Source organism: Rhinoderma darwinii, chromosome 10, assembly GCF_050947455.1.
Source record: "Rhinoderma darwinii isolate aRhiDar2 chromosome 10, aRhiDar2.hap1, whole genome shotgun sequence".
In the NCBI taxonomy this organism is placed as follows: domain Eukaryota; kingdom Metazoa; phylum Chordata; class Amphibia; order Anura; family Rhinodermatidae; genus Rhinoderma; species Rhinoderma darwinii.
The window spans coordinates 14,714,231-14,738,948 of record NC_134696.1 but is presented as its reverse complement, the minus strand read 5'-3'; the positions used below and the strand labels follow the sequence as shown (position 1 = coordinate 14,738,948).

Genomic DNA, 24,718 nt, shown 5'->3' with positions numbered 1-24,718 from the left:
TGTTTTATTACAATATTCGTATAAAGCAGGAACAGAACAACGACAAAGCAACTGATCCCAAGACTTTAGGCTCCTATGATGATCCAGATGACCAGGGTCGGTCTTGTCACTATTATCAATGACCAGTCTGAGGCAGGGACCTTAAAACCACTGAACAATTATTTTTAGGCTATTTTATACTGCACTAAGGAAGCTTCTTTTTAATTATCATATATATATTTTAGCTAATTATATAAAGTAATCACATGTAGACTTTGCAAGTTTTAACCTACTTCTCCTTGTGAGCTGCAATGCATATGATGGCCTCAAAATTAGCAATTTTACTCACAGCCGTTCTCTCCCTGACATTACAGTAATCAATGATAAAACCTTCTCCAACTAGAGCTTTACTGACAAAATCCTCATCACATGTGAAGACATGGAACTTGTCTTTCCCGACTGTGAAATATGTTGCACCTAAACTTCCAATTAATATGATGTGTCCTCCAGGATTCAGCAACCTAGAGAACTTCCTCAGATATCTGATGTAATCATCTTGAGTTTTGCTGATAACATCCAGAAGCCAAACACTGATGACACAATCGGCTGGTGGTAAGACCAGCGGCTCTGTCATATTCTCTTTCTCTAGGTCGTATTTCACAACATGTTGAATGGCTGATCTCACTTTTGTTTCCTGGTCCTGAAACTGATCACTGGAAAATAAAAAGACAAGGAAAGTGATTGTCCCACAGTCAACATCAACATGGTGGCTCAGGACTTAGCACTGGAATATTGAATTGAAATACTAGAGGTAAAGCTTGAAATCATCGAAGACTGTTACACCAAGTGCCAGGCTCACACTGTGCATTTCAATCATTAACTTGTATAATACCGCCCCCTATGGATAAGAATTTTTAACTGAGTGGTTAGTAGAATTTTTACATATGACTTGAGTATTAGCAGAGTACTTTTTTTCCATGATCTATGCCCCATCTTCCCTTATCATTTTGGTATCAGGAGCAACAATCACAATGACAGTGTTTTTTTTAATATTTGGACAAATATGTCACCTGTTTTCTTCTTTCTCTTTATGGAATGTTGATGTATGGCCCCAATAAAATGCTCCCGTACGTTCATCCACCCATCTCTTCAGCTCCATGATGCATCTGTTATTGACCTTTAGCACTATGATGTTTTTGAAAAACTCACTGGCTGAATATAGATGATGAATGATGGAACCAAGACTGAGGTCAATCAAGATGTCTCCATTAATATGACCTGCAGAAAAAAATTCTAAATAGTTAAACATCTAATATGTAAAATCATCATAGATTTTGTGGATAAACAAGGACATGTGTCCATATCACTTCTAGCAAACTATGTAGATATTAAGTTTCCAATACTCAAAAATCAGACAAAAGGATAAACTAATTCTCAAATGTTCTATAGGGATAGATTTGGTGATATTAATCACATACGTCACACTGGTACATTAAGAGCAGTCCCACCAAAGTTATAATTATTTAGTTAGAGGAATAGAAAAGGAGAAAGAAGGCTCATGAAACAGTAGAACCATTCAAAGTCTCCAATACATTCATAGAGTGAGGTGCTCACCTGATGGGGGTGGTATATAGGTCACCCTATGTTTCCTCAATAACTGTAGCTGTTTATCTGTTGTGGCTGCAACTCATGGATTAAGATGTAGAATGAAGTACCAGAAAAAAAACCAAGCAAACAGGGGGCCCTTCTGTGTAGTATAGTCAGTTCAACAAGGGGTGCTAGACCCACCTGGCTGGATTGCATTTTCTAAGGCACTATGCTATTAATACAGAAATCATATAAGGTGTCCCAAGCAAAGCTATAGGTTTAGATCTTAAAAAAAAAAAAATTATGTAGGCTGAGAAATCCTAGCAGTAGACATTATTGTCTTCAAAACATTTCTGAGAAAATAAAGTCTAGTTTTTAAGGATTTATGAGCTACATTTTGGTTCCTTTGGTGTCAATGAAACTTCATATCTAGAGTTTCACACAGGACACCTATGGTTTCTGATTTCTAGACTATGCTACATAGGTGCGCCCTCTGTTAGCTTTTTCTCCACCCTATGCTTACTTTAGGGTACTTTTTTAGGCTGGGTTCACACAACCTATTTTCAGGCGTAATGGAGGCATTTTATGCCTCAAATTACGCCTGAAAAGACGGCTCCAATACGTCGGCAAACATCTGCCCATTGCTTTTAATGGGTTTGCCGATGTACTGTGCCGACGACCTGTCATTTTACGCGTCGCTGTCAAAAGACGACGCGTAAAATTACAGCCTCGTCAAAAGAAGTGCGGGACACTTCTTGGGACGTTTTTGGAGCCGTTTTCTCATAGACTCTATTGAAACCAGCAAAAAACGCAGCGAAAAACGCGAGTTGCTCAAAAAACGTCTGAAAATCAGGTGCTGTTTTCCCTTGAAAACAGCTCCGTATATTCAGACGTTTTTGGCTCAGCGTGTGAACATACCCTTAGGGTTTTATGAGCTTCATTTTGGTTCCTTCAGTGTCATTGAAGAGTCATATCTACCGCTTTACTTAGGACACCTATGGCTTCTGACTTCAAGACCATTTACTGTCTATACTACATAGGTGCGCCATCTGTTAGCTTTTTTCCTAAAAAAAATCTTGATCTTACCTATGATGACTTTTTTCACTTTTAGTATTTGAGTTCTTCTGATGTGACTGGACCTGACCCTGTGTAGAATCTCCCAATCAACAAGCCTGCCGAGCTGTCATTCATGTTCAGCCTGATGTGACAAAGAAAGGGATATCTCCATCCCAATATAGAAACATCCACTAAATATGAGAATGATTAATTTTTTTTATCATTTTATCATTTTTGCTATTAGTGGTAACTTGAGCAGAACATGTTTCTTGGTGCATTTTGTTTCCAAGAATGGATATTTTTTATTGAACAACAATAACATAGTTGGAATAGGTCAGAAAATGACAGCAAATTGTCAAATAACAGCAGCTTTAACCCCTTAAGCCAACATGACACTTGTATGTCATGGAGTGCCTTAACTAAGGGCACCATGACATACAGGTACATCATAGTCATCTCGCAGGCACAGGTGCTGTGCCTATGTGATCAACAGCAGAAGCATGGTGGTGAGTGACAGCCGGGCTCCTGCTATAACGGCCAGAATCAGAGAAACCTCTGTTCCCAGCCTTTAACCTCTTGCCGACATAGGACGAGAATCCTCCTAAGTTGGCGGAGAATGGTCCTAAACGGCAGGTGTTTGCCGCATTAGGACAAGTATTCTCGTCTTGCAGTTAAACTGTCACAGCATGTAAACACGCTGTGACAGAACAGTCACTTCAGCTGTCATAGACACATATGTCAGCGGTGGGACCGATCGCAGCTGTCTCTGCCTGGAGATGGCTGTGATTGGTCAGTCAATCCAGACTGACCCATCAGGGCAAAAATCTGAAAAAATAACGCCTTCCCCAGCTTTGATTTCCTCATTCCTGTCACAGTTGTGAAGAGATTGGAGAGAAGAGATGTGAAATTCTGTCTCAGTATCAAAAATAGAAATAAACCGAATGGAGACCCCTATAATCCCCCTGAACTGCTCCTTGACCTTTGGGAAGCTGTTAGGAGCTGTCAATTCTCTTGTTCTGTATATATATATATATATATATATATATATATATATATATAGATAGTAGTGTAGTGATATATATATATATATATGTATATGGTATATGTAGAAAAAAAAGGAAAGCAGCGCTGCTCCAGTAGTGGGTGTAACTCCTCCTAGGCTCAGGCTACGGGCCCTCTGATGAACAGCAAACAAAAAGAGTTGAGGCAGCACACCAAAGTAGTAAGTGAAAAAAAGGGATATGTTTATTCCCCCCACAGGCAACGTTTCGGTCCTGCTTACTGGGATCTTTCACAAGCCTGGCTTCTCAAGTAATATATTAACGTTGCCTGTGGGGTGAATAAACGTATCCCCTTTTTTCACTTACTACTTTGGTGTGCTGCCTCAACTCTTTTTGTTTGCTATATATGTATATATTGTATATATTTATATATATATATATATATATATATATATATAGTACAGTAGGTTAGGTCTAGTACAGTAGATTTAGGCTAGGGTAGTTTAGGTCTGTAAGCTATGCTCTGACGTTTCAGGCACTATTTTTTGTTTTGTCATAAAATATAAAAAGTTTAAAAAAAAAATTAATTAAAAAATAAATATATATATATAGGTAGCAGTATTGCAAGTTATATACATTTAGTATAATAACTTAGGTAGTTTTTTTGTGCTGAGTTTTCAGGTGTTTTTTTTTAGTCAGAAAAATAAAATGTGTCTGTTTTAGTATGGCTAAATAGATGTACACTGTGAAGGAGGTCTACACCATGCTGTGTGCACACACATTTTCTAATAATGTCCTCATCAAGTGATAGGGAAGAACAACCACAAACGTGGAGTAGGCAGAGTGACAGTCAGTCAAGTGACTCCAATTGGTGACCCCATATATGTTTTCTCCCCAAATTCCAGAATTAATTTCTGCCCCGGGTATAAAAATGTACACCACTGGGTACAGCAAACTGGATTTTTTAACTGTCCTTAAAACCCGCACCATAGACTATTTACGGTGCGGATTTTAACTTGCTGCCCGAGCGATCGGGCAGCTGAATGTCGGGTCTCTGGCAGTCAGTGACTGCCGGGGACCCTGAGGAGAAGATAGAAGCAGCTTTCGCTGCTTCTGTCTTCTCCGATCTCTTTTACACAGCCCTCAATGCGTGCTGTGTATAGGAATAGTGGCAGCGGCCGTGCGGCTGTCTCTATTGGTCCTGGACCAGGACTGGTCACATGATCGCCGGATGCCGTTAGTGGCAGTCTGCTGCTGGGTCTTACTAGACCCAGCACAGCCTTATTAGTGACAATCGTCACTATGAAAGGGCTGATTTCCCGTGTAACTGTGGCTGCCGTGCAGCCTCAGTTACAGTGGAAAAAGATGGTGTAAAAGAAAGAAAAAAAATACATAAACTTATTTTTTTATTTATTATTTTCAAACTTTAAGCCTAAATATTCTAAAATAGCAAAAAGGATGTGTATAAAAATGATAAAAAAAGAAACCTGCATTGTCTATGGAAAAAACATAGCAAAAATCACGTCGCTATCCCAACAAATAAAAAAGTTATAGCCATTTAACTAACGCATGCTAAAAATGGCTAAACGGTATCTGGTCCTGAAGGCTCAAAATAGCCCGGTCCTGAACTGGTTAAAAATCTTTTTCACAGAAGAGTTAGTGAACCTGATTGTTACACAAACCAGTCTGTACTCATTCAAATTTCTGGCAAGTCACCCCACATCTTACTATGCAAGATGCCAGATATGGCATCCCACTGATGTCACAGAAATGCGAAAATTTGGGGGGCTTTTTCTAAATATAGGGCTTATTAAAAAAAGCCCACCATACGGTCCTATTGGTCCACTGACTTATTATATGATACGCCAATGTACAGGGCTCTAATGATGAGAACACGATTTAAAGCGCTGTTAAAACGTCTTCATTACACCGCTAACAGCCAGTGCCATGCCCCTGGTGTCCCTACCTATGACAGACTATTTAAAATTAGGCCACTACTGACTCATTTTAATGAGAAATTTTCAGAGGCATACACCTCACAATTTTTTTTTGCCATCGATGTGTCACTGGTGCTGTTCGAGGGGAGGTTGGGATTCTGGCAATATTTGCTAAGTAAACGTGCAAGATACGGAATCAAAATTTACAAGCTCTGTGAGAGTGAAAGTGGGTACACTCACAGATTCCGTATCTACGAGGGAAAAGATTCCCAGATCTGTCCACCAGAATGCCGCACCATACTCAACATACGTACCAAAATTGTCTTCGACCTTTTATACCTCCTGCTAGGTAAAGGATATCACCTTTACATTGACAATTTTTATACAGGCATCCCTATTTTCAAGTGTCTGTTTAAAAAAGGGACAGCAGCCTGTGGTACTGTAAGGAGGAATCAAAAAGGCCTCTCAAAAAATCTGGTGGATCAAAAATTGAGACCTGGTGAAAAGAGGTCCCTGTGTAATGAAAACATTATGCTGACTAAATTTAGGGACAAAAAATCCTTTACAATATACAGCAAGGCAGGAAAAAATGCACAGTATCTTGAATACCAAGCAGAAGAGGGTGCAGGCACATCCCATGGAAGTCAGGCCAGCAGTGTTATAACGGGACAGCACTTCCCAACTGAAATTCCCCCACTGAAAAAAAGAGACGGCCCTACAAAAATGGTTGCGTTTGTTACAAAAATTGAGTTAGAGAAGACACGGGTTATCAATGAGACACTTGTCCCAATAAGCCAGGGTTGTTCATCAAATAATGTTTTTGTTGTATTAATTATTAAGTATTAATTTAATTCATTCTCTATTTTTTTTTAACTCCTTTTGCTCTTTTCATATAGACGTACAGATATTTTATCCCTATTTCCATTACAATAGTGCCCATTTAAAAATTTTAATTATACCTCAAATAAAACAAACCATTTCATTATACCCCTAGATGAATACTGGAGGACGGTATTTTCTGCTGTTTATTCTGAAATCTACAGGGTATTCCTTTGCTTTTGGGCCCTACCATGTTGACAAAGATCAGATTTCGGCCTAAGAGGGGGTAATTTTGAACAAAAGAAAGAGCGAAATAAACATTTGGGTAGATTTCCTCAGTTTCATGTACTGGATATGAAGTAAAAATTTCCTATAAATGACAAAAAAAAAATCTATATTTTATTTTTACACCACCTATCCAACAAAATGTAGGCTCAAACTACCAACTACACCCATGAATAAACTTCTTGAGGGTGTAGTTTACAAAATGGGGTCACTTCTTTGCGGTTTCCACTGTACTGGTAAATCAGGGTCTCTGCAAATGTGACATGGCACCAAAAAAACATCTGTCCAAAATCCAAATAGCACTCCTGACCTTCTAAGCCCTGCAGTGGGTCCAAATAGAAATTTATTACCACATATGAGTTATTCGTGTAATCAGGAGAATTTGCTTTAAAAATGTTGGGGTGCTTTTTCTCCTTTATTCCTTGTAAATTGTCATTTTCACGGACTAATTCCAATAAATTCAGGATAAAAAACTGTCGGGTCAAAATGCTCACTACACCCCTAGACAAATTCCATGAGGGGTATAGTTTCCAAAATGGGGTCACTTTTGTGGGGTTTCCACTGTTTTGGTCACTCCAGGACGTTGCACATGCGACATGGAACCCAAAAACCATCTGTACAAAATACAAATTCAAATGGCACTCCTGACTTACTGAGCCCTGCAGTGGGTCCAAACAGCAATTTAATACCACAATTGCTTTACAAATGTTGATGTTTTTTTTCTCCTTTATTCCTTGTAAAAATGAAAAACTTCTATGTTGTTTCAGAAAAAAATGTGATTTTCATTTTCACTGCCTAAATCCAATAAATTCAAAATTCAGCAAAAAAACTGTGGGGTCAAAATGTCCACTATACTCACATATAAATTATGTGAGGGGTGTAGTTTCCAAAATATATTGTAATAAAAACGAGGTTGCAAAATCCACTAGGTGCTTTTTTTTGCTTCTGAGGCCTGTGTTTCAGTCCATTAGCCAGAGGCAGGACCTAATATGCCTCCTGTCAGTGTGAAACTGACAGGTATAATACCCTGCAATACATAAGTATTGCAGGGTATTATAACAACGATTCAACAATTGGATCTTCAAGTCCCTAGAGGGACTAAAAAAAAAAAGGTACAAAAAGTTAAAAAAAAAATTTCAAAAGTAAAATGTCAAAATAATAAAATTTAAAAATCGACCTTTTTCCTTATAAAGTCCTTTATTATTAGAAAAAAATTAAATAAATAAATAAACTATGCATAAAAGGTATCCCCGCATCCATAAAGGCCTTAACTATAAAAATATAATGTAATTTATCCTGCACGGTGACCGCCATAAAAAAATAATAAAAAAACGATACCTGAATCGCTATTTTTAGTCACATCAGCTCCCAAAAAATTGCATAAATAGGGATCAAAAAGTCGCATGTACCCAAAAATGGTACCAATAAAAACTACAGTTTGTTCCGCAAAAAACAAGCCCTCACACAGCTTTCCTGATAGAAAAATAAAAAAGTGGTGGCTCTTAGAACATGGCGACACAAAACCAAAATATTTTTTTTTAAATGTAAGAAACCAATATACATATGGTATCACCGTAATCGTATCAACCCACAGAATAAATTAAATATGTCATTTATAGCGCACGGTGAACGCTGTAAAAAAAGGATAAAAAACAATAGAAGTTTTGACGGCCTAATTACACTAAATTCAGCAAAAAACCTATGGGATCAAAATGCTCACTATACCCCTAGACAAATTCTTTTTAGGGCTGTAGTTTCCCAAATAAGGTCACTCTAGGGGGTGTCCACTGATTTTGTCCCGCAGGGGCTTTGCAAATGCGATATGACACCCGAAAACCAATCCAGCAAACTTGAGCTCCAAAAGAAAAATAGTGCTCCTTCCCTTCTGCGCCTTGCCGTGTGTCCAAACAGCCGTTTATTACCACATATGGGGTATTGCCGTAATCAGGAGAAATTGCTTTACAAATCATGAGGTGCTTTTTCTTCTTTATTCCTTGTAAAAATGTATAATTTCTAAGTTTTATTGGAAAAAATTTAGATTTTCATTTTTACGGCTAATTCCACTAAATTCAGCAAAAAACCTGTGGGGTTAAAATGCTCACTATACCCCTTGATGAATTCCTTGAGGGGTATAGTTTGCCAAATGGTGTCTTTTTGGGGGTATTTTCACTGTTTTGGCACTACAAGACCTCTTCAAACCTGATGTAAAGGATCTGCCAGACACAGCTTCTGTGTCGACGCCCGTGGTTAATCAGTCTGCATCTGCTCCTAGGTCTGATAGAGTGACTCGATCTGCTACCACTCAGGCTGGGAAGCTGAGGAGTAGGAGAACCTATCACAGCCTGGCCAGACGGTTCTAGCTCCCGCCCTCGGTCTATTTATACCTTCAGTTGCTGCTTGTCCTTTGCCTGTGATTCTATCCTGTTTCCTGGCTCTGCTGTTCCTGCTATTACTATTGACCTTGCTTCATTTTTGACCCTGGCTTTACTGACTATGCTCCTGCTCCGCGTTTGATACCTCGTACACCTCTGGTTTGACACGGCTCGTTCACTACTCTTGCAACTGCCCCATTTCCCTTAGCTTTTGTCTACCCTTGTCTGTTTGTCTGTCGTGCACATATTGAGTGTAGGGACCGTCGCCCAGTTGTACGCCGTCGCCTAGGACGGGCCGTGCAAGTAGGCAGGGACTGAGTGGCGGGTAGATTATGGCTCACCTGTCTGTCTCCCTACCCTGACATTACATAATCACAGGCCCAAATACCTTTTCTACCCTGGTCCCTGACAACTATGGACCCCCTTGAGGCCCTGGCTCAGCAAATGCAGGGTCTCTCCCTACAGGTCCAAGACCGGGCTCAGAGGTGCAACCAGCATGATGCCACCCTGGTAGTGCCCCCCACCTCACCTCTTGAACCCCACCTCAAGTTGCCTGACCGGTTCTCAGGGGACCGGAAGAATTTTTTCTCCTTTCGCGAGAGTTGTAGGCTCTATTTCCGTCTAAGGCCCCACTCCTCAGGTTCTGAGAACCAGCGAGTGGGTATAATTATGTCCCGGCTCCAGGACGGGCACCAAGAATGGGCCTCCTCCTTGGCTCCTGATGCCCCTGAACTTTCCTCTGTTGTCATGGTAAGAGACCCGTTGAGGAGTACTGTTCTGACTTTAGGAAGTGGTGTGTAGCTTCTCGGTGGAATGACCCTGCCTTGAGGCGCCAGTTTAGTTTGGGTCTGTCGAACGCCCTGAAAGACCTGTTAGTTATCTATCCCTCTGCTGACTCTCTAGATCAGGTAGTGGCTTTAGTGGTACGTCTTGACCGACGTCTCAGGGAAAGACGACTTGAACGTTTTTGTGCCTTCTCCTCTGGCTCCCCAATGATGGCTCCCCAGGTTCCGTTTCTTCGTTCTTCCACGAAGACTCGGAAGAAACAATGCAACTCGGGGCCTCTGTGTCTCCCCAACAACGTAGAGAGCTCCGCAGGAAGAATGGTCTCTGCTTCTACTGTGGGGATGACAAGCATCAAGTGAACAACTGTCCTAGGCGTAAGAATAAGCAGCCGGAAGAACTTCCGCGCCTAAGTGACCATCGGGGAGGTCACTTGGGCGCACAGGTACTTCCCGTAAATATGAAGTCTAATAAGATCTTGCTTCCCTTTCAGGTCTCTTTTGATGGTAGGTCTGCTACCGGCAGTGCCTTCGTGGATTCAGGGTCTACTGCTAATATTATGTCTGTGGAATTTGCTATGTCTCTAGCTATGCCATTTATTGATTTGCCTAAACCTGTCCCGGTAGTGGGTATCGACTCCACCCCACTTGCTAATGGTTATTTTACGCAGCATACCCCTGTTTTTGAACTCATTGTTGGCTCCATTCATTTGGAGCAGTGCTCTGTACTGGTGATGCAGGGATTATCGTCCGATTTGGTTTTAGGCCTTCCCTGGTTGCAGATGCATAATTCCACGTTTAACTGGATTACTGGGGATGTTACCAAATGGGGTAATGAATGCATGGCGTCATGTTTTTCTGTTAATTTTATTTCTCTCCCTGAGGAGGTGAACACTCTACCTGAGTTTATTCAGGACTTCGCTGATGTTTTTTCTAAAAAGGCCTCTGAAGTGTTACCTCCTCATAGAGAATACGACTGCACAATCGATTTGGTACCAGGAGCTAAGCTCCCTAAGGGTAGGATATTTAATCTCTCTTGTCCCGAACGTGAAGCCAGGAGAGAATATATCCAGGAATGCCTGGCCAAGGGTTACATTCGCCCCTCTACTTCTCCGGTAGGTGCTGGCTTCTTCTTCGTAGGGAAAAAGGATGGTGGTCTTAGGCCATGCATCGATTACCGAAACTTGAATAAGGTCACTGTAAGGAACCAGTATCCCCTTCCTTTGATTCCTGATCTCTTCAATCAGGTTCAGGGGGCCCAATGGTTCTCTAAGTTTGATCTTCGGGGGGCTTATAACCTTATCCGCATCTGAGAAGGGGATGAGTGGAAGACTGTGTTTAACACGCCTGAAAGTCATTTCAAATACCTCGTCATGCCCTTTGGGTTGTGTAATGCTCCCGCGGTCTTCCAGAATTTCATGAATGAGATTTTAAGAGACTACCTGGGGGTATTTATTGTAGTGTACCTTGATGACATACTTGTGTTTTCCAAGGACTGTTCCTCCCACATTGAGCATGTCAGGAAGGTGCTCCAGGCCCTTCGGGAAAACAAACTCTTTGCTAAAACTGAAAAATGTGTGTTTGGGGTGCAGGAGATACCATTTTTGGGTCAAATCCTCACTCCTAAGGAATTACGCATGGACCCTGCCAAGGCTCAGGCTGTGGCTGAATGGGTCCAACCTGCCTCCCTGAAGGCGTTACAGTGCTTCCTGGGGTTTGCTAACTATTACAGGAGATTTATTGCTAACTTCTCGGTCATCGCTAAGCCTCTTACGGATCTTACTCGCAAAGGTGCTGATCTCCTCCACTGGCCTCCGGAGGCGGTCCAGGCTTTTTAGGTCCTTAAAAAGTGCTTTATCTCGGCCCCAGTGCTGTTTCAGCCCAACCAAATGGAGCCATTTATCGTGGAGGTTGACGCCTCCGAGGTGGGAGTGGGTGATGTCTTGTCCCAGGGTACCTGGTCCCTCACCCATCTCCGTCCCTGTGCCTACTTCTCCAGGAAGTTCTCGCCCACTGAGAGTAACTATGACGTTGGCAACTGCGAACTCTTAGCCATTAAATGGGCATTTGAAGAGTGGCGCCACTTCTTGGAGGGGGCTAGGCACCAGGTAACGGTCCTTACCGACCACAAGAATCTGGTTTTCCTAGAATCTGCCCGGAGGCTAAACCCGAGACAAGCTCGATGGGCGTTATTTTTTACTAGATTCAACTTTGTGGTCACCTATAGGGCTGAGTCTAAAAATATTAAAGCTGATGCACTGTCTCGTAGCTTCATGGCCAGTCCTCCTTCGGAGGAAGATCCTGCTTGTGTTTTGCCCCAGGTATAATAATTTCCTCTGTTGATTCTGACTTAGTCTCCGAAATTGCGGCTGATCAAGGTTCAGCTCCCGGGAACGTTCCTGATAACAAGCTGTTTGTTCCCCTGCAATTCCGGCTAAGGGTACTCAGGGAAAATCATGACTTTGCACTATCTGGCCATCCAGTCATCCTGGGTACCAAGCACCTCATTGCTTTAAACTATTGGTGGCCTGGGTTGCCTAAAGAAATTAAGGCCTACGTCGCCGCTTGTGAAATTTGAGCTAGGTCCAAGACTCCCAGGTCCCGTCCAGAGGGCTCACTATGTTCTTTGCCCATTCCGCAGAGACCTTGGACCCATATCTCCATGGATTTTATCATCGATCTGCCTCCATCTCAAGGCAAGTCTGTGTTGTGGGTGGTAGTAGACCGCTTCAGTAAAATGTGCCACATTTTGCCCCTCAAGAAACTACCCAATGCCAAGACGTTAGCTACCTTGTTTGTCAAACACATCCTGCGTCTCCATGGGGTTCCTGTCAATATTGTTTCTGACAGAGGGGTACATTTTTTTTCATTGTTTTGGAGAGCTTTCTGTAAAAAGTTGGAGATTGATCTGTTCTACTCCTCTGCCTTCCATCCTGAAATTAATGGCCAAACTGAGAGGACTAATCAGTCTCTAGAACAATATTTAAGGTGTTTTATCTCTGACTGTCAATATGATTGGGTCTCCTTCATTCCCCTCGCCGAATTTTCCCTTAATAACCGGGTCAGTAACTCGTCAGGGGTCTCCCCCTTTTTCTGTAATTTTGGGTTTAATCCACGTTTCTCCTCCGTTTCACCTCGTGGTTCCAACAATCCCGAGGTAGATGTCGTTCATCGGGAACTGTGCACAGTCTGGGCCCAGGTTCAGAAGAACCTAGAGGTGTCCCAGAGCATACAAAAGACTCAGGCAGATAGAAGACGTTCTGCTAGCCCCTTGTTTGTGGTCGGGGATCTGGTGTGGCTGTCTTCAAAAAATTTGTTGTTCCTGCTATTACTATTGACCTTGCTTCATTTTTGACCCTGGCTTTACTGACTATGCTCCTGCTCCGTGTTTGGTACCTCATACACTCCTGGTTTGACACGGCAACTGCCCTATTTTCCTTAGTTTTTGTGTACCCTTGTCTGTTTGTCTGTCATTCACATATTGAGCGTAGGGTCTGTCGCCCAGTTGTACGTCGTCGCCTAGGACGGGCCGTGCAAGTAGGCAGGGACTGAGTGGCGGGTAGATTAGGGCTCACATGTCTGTCTCCCTACCCTGACATTACACCTGACATGGTGCCTAAAATATATTCTAATAAAAAGGAGGCCCCAAAATCCTCTGAGGCTGGTGCTTCAGTCCACACTAGGGCCACATGTGGAATATTTCTAAAAACTGCAGAATCTGGGCAATAAATATTAGAAAATAAATAGAGTTGCGTTTCTCTGGTAAAATCTTTTGTGTTACTGAAAAAAATGGATTAAAATGGATTTTCCGACAAAAAAAAGAAATTTGTACATTTCTCCTCCACATTTCTTTAAGTCCTGTGAAACATCTAAAGGGTTAAGAAACTTTCTAAATGCTGTTTTGAAAACTTTGAGGGGTTGCAGTTTTTAAAATTAGGTGACTTATGGGGGTTTCTAAAATATATGACCCTTAAAGCCACTTCAAAACTGAACTGGTACCTATAAAAATAGGTTTTGGAAATTTTCTTGAAAATGTGAGAAATGGCTGCTAAAGTTCTATGCCTTGTAACATCCTAGAAAAATAAAAGGATGGTCAAAAAACGATGCCAACATAAAGTAGACATATGGGAAATGTTAATTAGTAACTATTGTGTGTGTTATTACTATCGGTCTTACAAGCAGATACATTTAAATTTAGAAAAATACAGAATTTTTGCAAATTTTCTCTAAAATTGGTGATTTTCACAAACAAATACTGAATTTATTCATCAAATTTTTCCACTAATATACAGTACAATATGTCACGAGAAAACAATTTCAGAATCGATTGGATAGGTAAAAGCATTCCCAAGTTATTACCACATAAAGCAACACATGTCAGATTTGAAAAAAATTGGCTGTGTCCACAAGGCCAAAACAGGCTCAGTCCTGAAGGGGTTAAGAAACTTCCTAAATGCTGTTTTGAATAATACGATGGGTGCAGTTTTTAAAATGGTATGATTTATGAGGGTTTGTAAGGCATATGCCCCTCAAAGCTACTTCAAAACTGAATTGGTGCATAAAAAAATAGGATTTTGACATTTTCTTGAAAATTTAAGAAATTGCTGCTAAACTTATAAGCCTTGTAACGTCCAAGAAAAAAACAAAAAGGACATTCAAAAATGATGCCAACATAAAGTAGACATATGGTAAAATCGCTTGGATAGGTAAAAGCACTCCAAAGTTATTACCTCATAAATGAACACGTCAGATTTTAAAACATTGGAAATTAGTTGTATCCACAAGGCCAAAACAGGCTGTGTTTCTAAGGGGTTAACCCATCGGTGTCATAAGAATTAAAAAGTACTATACACGTGATCATACGATCACCGCTTCAAACTCTCGAGTGGAACAAAAAACAAGAGTGAAATTAAGTTTAATAAAGGTTTGTTAAAAAAGCAAAAAGCCCCCCTGCATATGGCATTAAAAAAAAACTATGGCGTATTTGCCTTTTTCACCAATTCCCCCACAAAGAAAGTTTTATATTTATTCAATAATTGATATGCACGCCAAAATAGTACCAATAAAAACGATACCTCTTTCTACAAAAAAAACAAGCCATCATACAGCTGTGCTGATGTAAAATTAAAAAAAATTCTGGCTCTCGTAATGTGACTACACAAAAATTATATTTGTTCATAAAACTTGCTTTTATTATGCAAAAGTACTAAAACATAAATAAAAACTATATCAATTTGGTATAACTGTATTTGTACCGACCCAAAGATTAAAGTTAATATGATATTTAAACCACATAGTAAACACCATTAACCGATTCCCGACCGCTGGCTGTCGTGGTCCTTAAAACCCGCGCCATAGACTATTTACAACGCGGGTTTTAGCTTGCTGCCCGAGTAATCGGTCCCGGTGATCATGTGACTGGTCACATGTTCGCCGGGTGCCATTAATGGCAGGCTGCTGCTGGGTCTTACTAGACCTAGCACAGCCCTATTAGTGACAATAGTTACTACAGAGGGCTGATTTCCCCTGTAACAGATGAAAAAAATAAATAAATAAATAAAGTCCCCAAAGGTCCTTTCTGACCTATGAGGGACAGACCATAATAATAAAAAAATTAAATAAATACGCATGAAACACCCACCCTAAAAAAAAACATTCCCCCTGCCAATTATCGTCGTATCGCTAGCCCTGACCCAATTACCCTAAAATAGACATGTAATATATTAAAATGTACAAAAAATTGTGAGAAACTAGACATGGATCTCACAATCCACAATATATATGTTGATCTGAGCCGCTAGGCATAATTTCTAAACATGAACATGAGGTTCTTTGTTAACATTTTGATCAGACTGTATAAGCCCACTTGCCACTTCACGGCAACCTCTTTCAAAGTGGGTCCCTACTCTATCAGCTGCAGCACCGCATGGCGGCCACCGCAGCACCGCTCCTGCAGAGGGAGCAACCTAGGGGCCCAAAAGCACCCATGCTATCAGACTGTGCCAAGCCTACTTGGCTCTGGACCACGTCCCCCCACAAGTGCAGCACTACAGCAACAGACGCCACCCCACAGCACTACAACATGTGAACAGATGGAATGAGCTCACCTTACCATGCTCCCCCAGTGGCCAACTGAGAATACAAGCAAGAGCAGAAACACTTATGAGGTCATTCCTAAATTAAAATCAGCTGGTTTTTTTTCAAATGCGTGGAGTGCTGGTACCAAGTAAAACAAAAAGATTGAGGAGGATAGACTATACAATATCAACATTGTGAGAAACTAGACATAGACTGCACAAACCACAATATATAGGTTGATCTGAGCAACTAGGCATAATTAATAAAATTATAAAAATTTACGGTAGACAAGGACGATCACAAATAAAAGGTCTATTTTATGGTAAAACTATGTTATTACCAATAAAAAATAGCTAAAAAGTAAAAAAGCTTTTTTACTATTATTTTCAAACTTTAAGCCTAAAAATTAGGCTTAAAGTGGCAAAAAGGGTGTGTATAAATATGATAAAAAAAAAAGAAACCTGCATTGTCTACGGAAAAATATGAAGCAAAAATCACATCGCTAGCCCAACAAATAAAAAAGTTATAGCCGTTTAACGCGTGCTAAAAATGGCTAAACGGTGTCTGGTCCTGAAGGCTCAAAATAAATCGGACCTGAACCGGTTAAAAATACGCAAAAAAATAACAGAAATTCATTTTTTTCTCCTAAAAAAATTAACAAATATGAATTACAACTACTACAACTTGTCCTGCGAAGACAACAGTCATCATATGGTTATGTTGTCAAACAAGTTTGGCTCTTATAAATGGGAAAATTAAAAAAACAAAATATATAGCTCGAGCGTGAAAGTCAAAAATAGGCAGGTCCTTAAAGGATGAAGTAATTGCCCCCACAATTGTAATTTTTCAGTTGTTCTTAATCATCCCACAAAAGTTTTTCAGGGTTTTAGAGAATACAGAGTTGAAAGTAATGACGCTACCAAACCTTGAGACTCTATTTTTTTCATCATATTCAATGACCAGGACTTTACTCTGCTCCTTGTCATTTTCCAGATAACTTGGGCTGTGTTGTCGCTGCCTCTGATCTCCCACCCCCCAAAAAAACCACAATAATGCAAAATTTATTTTTAGCTACAATTTTTAAATACTAGTTAAAAATAAAATAATATACATGTCAATGTATCTTAGGAGTAATAAATCATGATACATACCCACTGCGAAAACTTCTCTAAAACTATCAATAAGAAATGTCAAGGTGTCATCTCCAAAGGCCATGTCAGGTTTATCTGAAAAGTAATCCTCCAGACATTGTCTGGAATCAAAGTCATGTTTATGATAGAGCTTATGGGGACTGGAATCCATCATCTACTCTTGTATCACAGACGGGGTGACTACCTCTAGACCGGGGCACAAGGTCTTTATATAATTACCAGGATTCAATTTACAAAGTGTGCTACTAAGAATAACTTATCACATGATGACTTATTATATTCATGAGCCGGTCATGGGAACTTGTGTTATAATAAATTCACATAGAGAATGATCTTTACATAAACAAATCTATTTTATTGTTAAAGTAACAATACGACAAAGAAAAAAAGAAACTTGCCGAATTACCAGTCTGTAATGGTTCACAAAAAAATAGTGTATGCTTAACCATGAAATAGTGGTTAAAAGGGGTTGTCCAGTTTATAAAACCCATCTTCATATACCCTATTAGGGATTATAGGAGTTAAAGGAGTTATCCCATTAATCATTTTCATACCAAAAGTAAATAAATTATATTAAGGCGTAACTAAACGTTCAATCAACTTTTTATTTTCTAGCAGCATGTGTAATATAAACATATTTTGTAATATAATTTATTAATACATTTGGGCTCCTTTTTGTGTTATATGTGTTCCCACTGGGGCCAATTTTGACCTTCCTGACAGAGCCTTATTTTTCAAATCTGACATATCACACTTTATGTGGTAATAACTTCGGAATGCTTTTACATATCCAAGCGATTCTGAAATTGTTTTCTCATGATAAATTGGTCTTTGTTACTGGTAAAATTTGCTGTTTAAATGCATCTGCTTGTAAGTCAAATAGTTATACCAAACAAAATAGTTGCTAATTAACATTTCCCATATGTCTACTTTATGTTGGCATCATTTTTTTTTAACATCCTTTAATTTTTCCAGGACGTTACAAGGCTTAGAACTTTAGTTGAAATTTATCACATTTTGAAGAAAATTTCAAAAGACTATTTTTTCAGGGACCAGTTCAGATTCTAAGTGGCTTTGGAAGGCCCATACAATACAAATCCCCATAAATCACCCCATTTTAAAAACTGCACCCCTCAAAGTATTCAAAACAGAATTTGGATCATTTCTTAACCATTTAGGTGTTTCAAAAGAATTAAAGCAATGTAGAGGTGAAATTCATTTTTTTTGCAGAAATAAATTTTTAAGTCATTTTTTTCTTTAACACAGAGGCCTAGGAGACTTCCACAGCCAACAGACCGGAAGGCCAGTATTCAGCCTCCAGTTGCTATTGCAGCCATCAGCAGCCCAGAGATCGCAAAGCTGGGATGCCGGTGGCTAAAAAACCCTCAGATCCTGCAATCTCTATTAAGTGCAGCATTTGAGGTGTTAATCGGCCAGATCAGAGACATACAGCTGATAGCCAGCGGTGATGGTGCGGACTCAGCTCCTGAGCCCGCACTATTACTGTGACGTAACTGTACTGCGCTTTGCGGGAACCCCTTACCGACAATGGCGGATGTCAGGAAGGGGTTAAATAAGCAAATCAATGTTATTGTTAAAGGAGTAATGAAAGAAACTTGTCTATTTGTCAGTCTGTAACATATTCTCAAAAAAGAGTGTATGCTCCACCTTGAAAAAATGGTTTAAAGGGGTTGTCCAGTTTATAAAACCCATCTTCATATACACTATTAGGGATTTCTTTGTAAAAGGAGATATCCCATGAATCATTTCCATACCAAAAGTCTCCTTCCCCCTCTGTCAGCTGACAATATAGTTCCTTCTTATTTTCCCTGCAGATCGGTAACATCGGATGCAGAGTAATGAAGACATAGTGTGTGACATCCACATTATGCACTCCCTTAGAAACCAAAGAAAATATAATAAAATAAAAAAGTTAAGACTAAGTGAAAAGGTGTAGTGTTAATATCTGCTATCAGAATGCAGAGATTTAAAGTCCTAACAAGCTGAGAAAATGGCATCTCCTCGGCTATACTGCCATGCTACAGCAGAGGCTGGGCATCTTACAGTATATTTTGAAACTGTTTATTGTGTACAAAGCAATATAAAACCCGAATATAAATAAATAAAATAAAAATAGACTCAGCCTTCAACGTCTAATATAACATGAGTAAAATGAAATACATATCAATAATGTCCACTCTATCAAAGAAGAAAATAGGATGTCTATATTAAATAGAGAATTCTCTGGGTTTCCTATCGGACTGCTGCACCAGCTTTTATAATCAAACTTCCAGTCTTTTTAGTGATCATACTCATCAATATTTCAATGGCTTTCTCCTGCTTTCAATTGGACAATGTTCCCGGGATATTGACGCACTCCGGTTAGGAATTAAAAAGCTAAGTACTCTTTATATAGTGTGCTGTACACAAATGAAGCAAATTAACAAAAAACTCTATAAATGACCTGGGTAACTATCATCGGCAGATATTGAAAGGTTACTCTGTAGGTCGTCTACGCGATCGGTTACAAGGAGGTATGGATAAGTGATCTTGACCCAATATGAGTATAGTTCATTAATATAGGTAGGGAGGTTTATACTGTATTCCAGCCAGACAAAGCTGCCAAAGCCCCAGCCACTTCTTTCCCTAAACCAATGCCCCAGGAAAATACAGAATGAGAAAAAATATAATTTTATTGAATATTGGAAGGACAGGATTAAGGGCTCAGACACACAGCAGAGCCCTGTGCACGGAGCTTGTAAAGCAGCATACAGAGGCAGTAACACTCCCTAGTACGTGGCCATACAGTATATGTGTGCTGCCGTATGTACGGAGATATTCTCCCCTAGAAGCGATGCTTTCTTATACCTCCATACAACCTTCATATAAAGTCTCTATATACCTCCATACAACCTTTGTATAAAACTCCATATGTAAGGGAGGTACAGTAGAGGCCCCATGCACCTCTATGGAAGCCCTTTTACAACGCCGTACAATGCAGAATTATATTACAGTACTCCCATGTGCATGATCCATATGGATGAGAAATTTGATGATTACTAAGATTATTTGTCTATTCATTTAAACTTTTTGTGTCTCAGACTCAAGAGGAATTTATGGCTCATAAATAAAAAAATCCTGATACCTACAGTATGCTAAGGAGCAGGCGAGTAACAATGATCTCTTCAAGGAAAGAAGGAAAGACACAGTTATATGTTATATGTTTATCTTTATCACAATGTTCATATAATGGGAATATCCAGAAGCCGCATAATACCCCATGATGTCCCAGATGATCACACTAGTTCCCGGCACTATTATCAGGACAAGGAAATATTCCAAAAACAAAGCGGCTATATAAACAAATTAACCAACTGCTTAACAAGAAATTCAGAGTAAAATCTATTATATTATATTCTATTCAAATTTCATGTTCTCCTTTTTGGACAATGCCAACTTGTTTTAAGCGTACCTTGACAATAAACAGAACACAAGGTGCTAAGACCCCAACAATCAGCTTAATTTATGGAGAAACCTGAAAGGAAGTGTTAATTTTTTCTGCAGCGCCACCACAGGAAAAATTAAGCATTACACAGTGCCCATGCACATTAACATGTTGTCTGTTAATCTGGACACTCTGGCCAAGAGATGCATATTCTGAGCAGGGGATCCCCTATAATAACTCTGAAGTCCCTAATAGAGAATATGGACAAATGTAAGGAGCAGCAAATTATAAAAGTTATTATCTTTTGAACCATTTTTTAAAATATAAATTAGTCCAAAATGCTGTGCTGATTACTTTCTAAATACTGAACATTTTTTTTTTTTTTATATAATTATATTGTGCATTGGACTCTAGTTAAGCAAATTGTAATGATACTCTGTAAAGACACTAAGTAAATGAGATCATAGACGAAGCCCAATGTGGATTATTATATTATCTTGTTTTAAAGCTTGTAAGTTTCTACTCATAAATCAAGGTCTGTAAAACCTAAGAAGCAGGTAAGTGTCCACCCGTGTAAAGGACTCAAACAGCTCTATGCTTTGCTCTATTTCACTATTCATATTAATTAAAGGGAATCTGTCATGTTGAAAATGCCGACCAGCATGTTATAGAGCAGGAGGAACTGAGCATTTTGATATATGTTGTAAAATAACTTGGCTGGGCTTAACGGAAGCCGGTAGAACTCACAATATACTGCAATACATTAGTATTGCAGTAAATTGTGCAAGCGATCCAACGATCACTTGTACATGTCCCCTGGGGGGACTAAGAAAAAGTAAAATGAACAGTTTAAAAAAGTTCTTTTCTTTTATAGCTCAAAAAAATATAAAAATGTAAAAAAAAACAAAAACTTTTTCCATTCTTTTTCTAAAGTGATGAATAAAATAAATAAATAAACATAATCGATATTGCTGCGTTAGTAAAAGTCTGAACTATTACAATATAATATTATTTAACCTGCACGGTGAACGCTGTAAAAAATAAACAAACACCAAAATCCATGTTATTTGGTCACCAAAGCCTTCATTCAGATCTGTGTTGGGACTCCGTTCATGGGTTCCGTCGGACTTTTCCATCAGGGGAAACCGTGAACAGAATCCAAACTGATACAAACAGAAACCGTAGGTTTCCATTTGCATTACCATTGATTTCAATGGTGACGGATCCGATGTAAATGGTTTCTGTTTGTGACCGTTGTTTAATGGTTCCGTTGTTTTGACGGAATGAATAGCGCAGTCGACTACAGTATTGAAAGGTCCAACGGAACCCAAAGCAGATGTAAACAAAGCCATAATGGTACAAATCGACGTAAAAATAAAAATGTAATGGGTCTCAGAAAACGGCAACACAAAATAATATTTTTTAACCATTTGTTTTTTCTTTGTAAAAATAGTAAAACAGAGAAAAATATTATAAATTTGTTATTGTCGTGATTGTATTAAGATAAAGTCTTAACACATTAATGATTTAAGAGGCTTGAATCTCATCAAAAGGGGTATAAGTATTTGCATTTTTTTAAAATATGCAATAAGGTAGGTAGACTCTTAGCTACACTAGCAAAAGGACGACCAATGACTTCTCACATTACAAATATGAGTGAGGATTCCCTCATTTTTCATTCCAAATATACTATATACGAGCGTGGTTATTGACCCGGTATGAGTGAAATGCATACCAATGGTATTGGCATTTAATACTTTCATGAAATCAGAAAATATGTTTTTGTCCCCATCCCACAAAATAAGAATATCGTCAATATAGCGACCCCAAAAAACAATGTGACAAGTGAAACAAAGTAAATCCTCAACAAGTGTATTTTCCCACCACCATAAGAACAAATTAGCATAAGTGGGTGCGCAAACTGTGTACATGGTGGTGCCTTTTTTTCCCCCCAGGAAAATACAAAAAGAGAAAAAACAATATTTTATTCAATTTTGTAAGAACATGATTTAGGCCCTGTTCACACTGAGTTTTTTTAAGCAGTTTTTGCTGTGGAAAAACGGCCAAAATTGCCTCCCGTTGATTTCATTGATTGATGAAAAAGAAGCGGAATGCCATTTCTTGAGGCGTTTTCTGCCTCAAAAACCCCATTGAAATCAATGGTAGATAGAAAAAACGCTGCAAACGGGCGTGGTGTTTTTTTTACGTATTTTATGGCAAAAACCGTTAACGATTTTTTCCTTTGCTTGTTGAAGAAAGAGGTAAAAAAATGTGGAAATATTTGCGTGAAAAAACGCATCAAAAAACGCCTGTGGTGCAAAACCACTTAAAAAAAAAACGGAGCTGATTTTTCCAGGCAGAATTTTCTGCTTGCAAAAAACTCTGTGTGAACAGGACCTAGGTACACAGCAGAGACCCATGCACAAAGCTTGTATGGCAACCCACAGGGGCTGTAACGTTCCCTAGTATATAGCCGTATACCTTCTGTGTGCTGCCGTATGAGCAGAGATATTCTCCCCTAGAAGCAATGCTTCCTTATACCTTCGTATAATACCTCCATATAGAACCTCTGTATACCTTCATATGAAACGGGACTACAGTAAAGTGTGCCTTTATTGAATCGCATGTGACATGCACATCTATGGAAGCCATATAATGGTGCCGTACAAAACAGAGCAACAATATAGTACACCTATGTGCATGAATCCTAAGGATGAGAAATATCATGATAAGTGTCACGATCTGTGGGTATGTGGACCCACAAGGCCCCACCGCCGTAGCGGAGTAGCAGCTGGCCAAACAACAGTCTATAATGTCTATGCAATGTCCTTAGTACAAGAGTACCTGTAAGAGTCCAGACAGTAGCAGAGGCTTTGGCACGGATGGAACTTGGTGTGGCAGATGGCGCCAGACGTGGCAGATGATACCAGACATGTGTATTACAGCAGGCAGGTGACACAACATGCCTCCAACACTGGATAAGACACAGGAACAAACACAGCACAGGAAGGATACAGGAAGCATCATACTGGAACACTGGGAACCGAATAACACTAAGGGACCATTTGCTAAGGGACCATTTGCTAAGACTATCATTGGAATACACAACAACGCTCAGGCAAGGAGTGTAATGGCAGAGCCCTTGTTATATTCCAGGGTGATCTGGAGATAATTTGGTAATTGTATGCATGTGTTTGCACTGGCCCTTTAAGGCCGGGAACAGGCGCGTGTGCGCACCCTAGCAGACACTGCAGAGCAGAGCGGACACGAGTGCTGGTGTTTCCTAGGAGGGAGACGCTGGCCAGAAGACAGAGGTCTGCGGTAGCGGCCATCGAAGACTGAGTGAAGACGGCGGTCTGCGACAGCGGCTGATACAGTACCCCCCTTACGCCCACTCTTCTTGGGTCCAAAGCGTGAGAGGAATTATTAATGAGGGTAGAGGCATTAAGGTTCTCTTCTGGCTCCCAGGACCTCTTGTCAATACCAAACCCTCTCCAGTCCACTAAATAGAAAGTCCTTCCTCCTACCCTCTTGTTGTCCAGGATCACCTTCACTTCGAACACATCAGAAGAACCGCTGTGAGCAACTGCAGGACTAGGAGATTTACTGTAGCGGTTCAGGACCACTGGTTTCAGGAGGGACACATGAAAGGAGTTGGGGATTCTGAGGGTAGGAGGCAGCCAATAAATCACTGTATTCTTCGATATATTTTCACTTGTGCTCCCACAAGATATAGGAAATTATAATTCACTGAAGTGATGAATGAGTAAAACGTATCAATTTTATTTCATAGCTCTCTAAAAACAGGGGTACAATCACCACTGTGAAAAAGCCCCACCGTGTGCATTAAAAACGTATTAAACACATACTCCAATTCCTGGTTCATTTGTGAACCCTCTCTAACTGGGTATACTTGAAAGAGACAAATATGGGATCAGCGTTTTAACATTGGTGTAACAGTGGATTAGACCCTAAAACACACCAGAGCCTGCAGTTACCGCTCCTAAATCACCTGGTGCTAGGGTAAACAACAGTGTCGCTGTAACCTACGCTATGATCCCTCACTAACCTGACCCTACGCGTTTCTAAACATATATTTCATCAGGGGTCTGTAACTTGGTCATTCTGGCTAAGGTGCCAGCGATATTCAAACATTAGCAGATATTCTGCTGTACAACACGGAAGCGTGCACGCATGGATGTCAGCGGCACGCTTCACTCGGGACC

General features: G+C 39.9%; 1 protein-coding gene across 1 annotated transcript; it reads right to left on the bottom strand.

The window, feature by feature from the left end:
* Positions 1–268: 268 nt before the first annotated feature.
* Positions 269–17,198, bottom strand: LOC142661524 (nicotinamide N-methyltransferase-like). Its single transcript, XM_075838934.1, has 3 exons — positions 17,048–17,198; positions 1,050–1,257; positions 269–692 (listed from the first exon to the last, which is right to left on the bottom strand). Exons 1-3 carry the CDS (start codon positions 17,196–17,198, stop codon positions 269–271), a joined length of 783 nt encoding a protein of 260 aa, XP_075695049.1.
* Between the last annotated feature and the right edge of the window lie 7,520 nt (positions 17,199–24,718).

Bases quoted from the DNA above. Each gene is read 5' to 3' on its own strand.
- LOC142661524 (XM_075838934.1), bottom strand. From the start codon at position 17,198: ATGGATTCCAGTCCCCATAAGCTCTATCATAAACATGACTTTGATTCC. The intron at 1,258-17,047 runs GTATGTATCATG...TTTTTTCTGCAG, and splicing joins TAGAGAAGTTTTCGCAGTGG to GTCATATTAATGGAGACATC. The intron at 693-1,049 runs GTGACATATTTG...TTTATTTTCCAG, and splicing joins AAAGAGAAAGAAGAAAACAG to TGATCAGTTTCAGGACCAGG.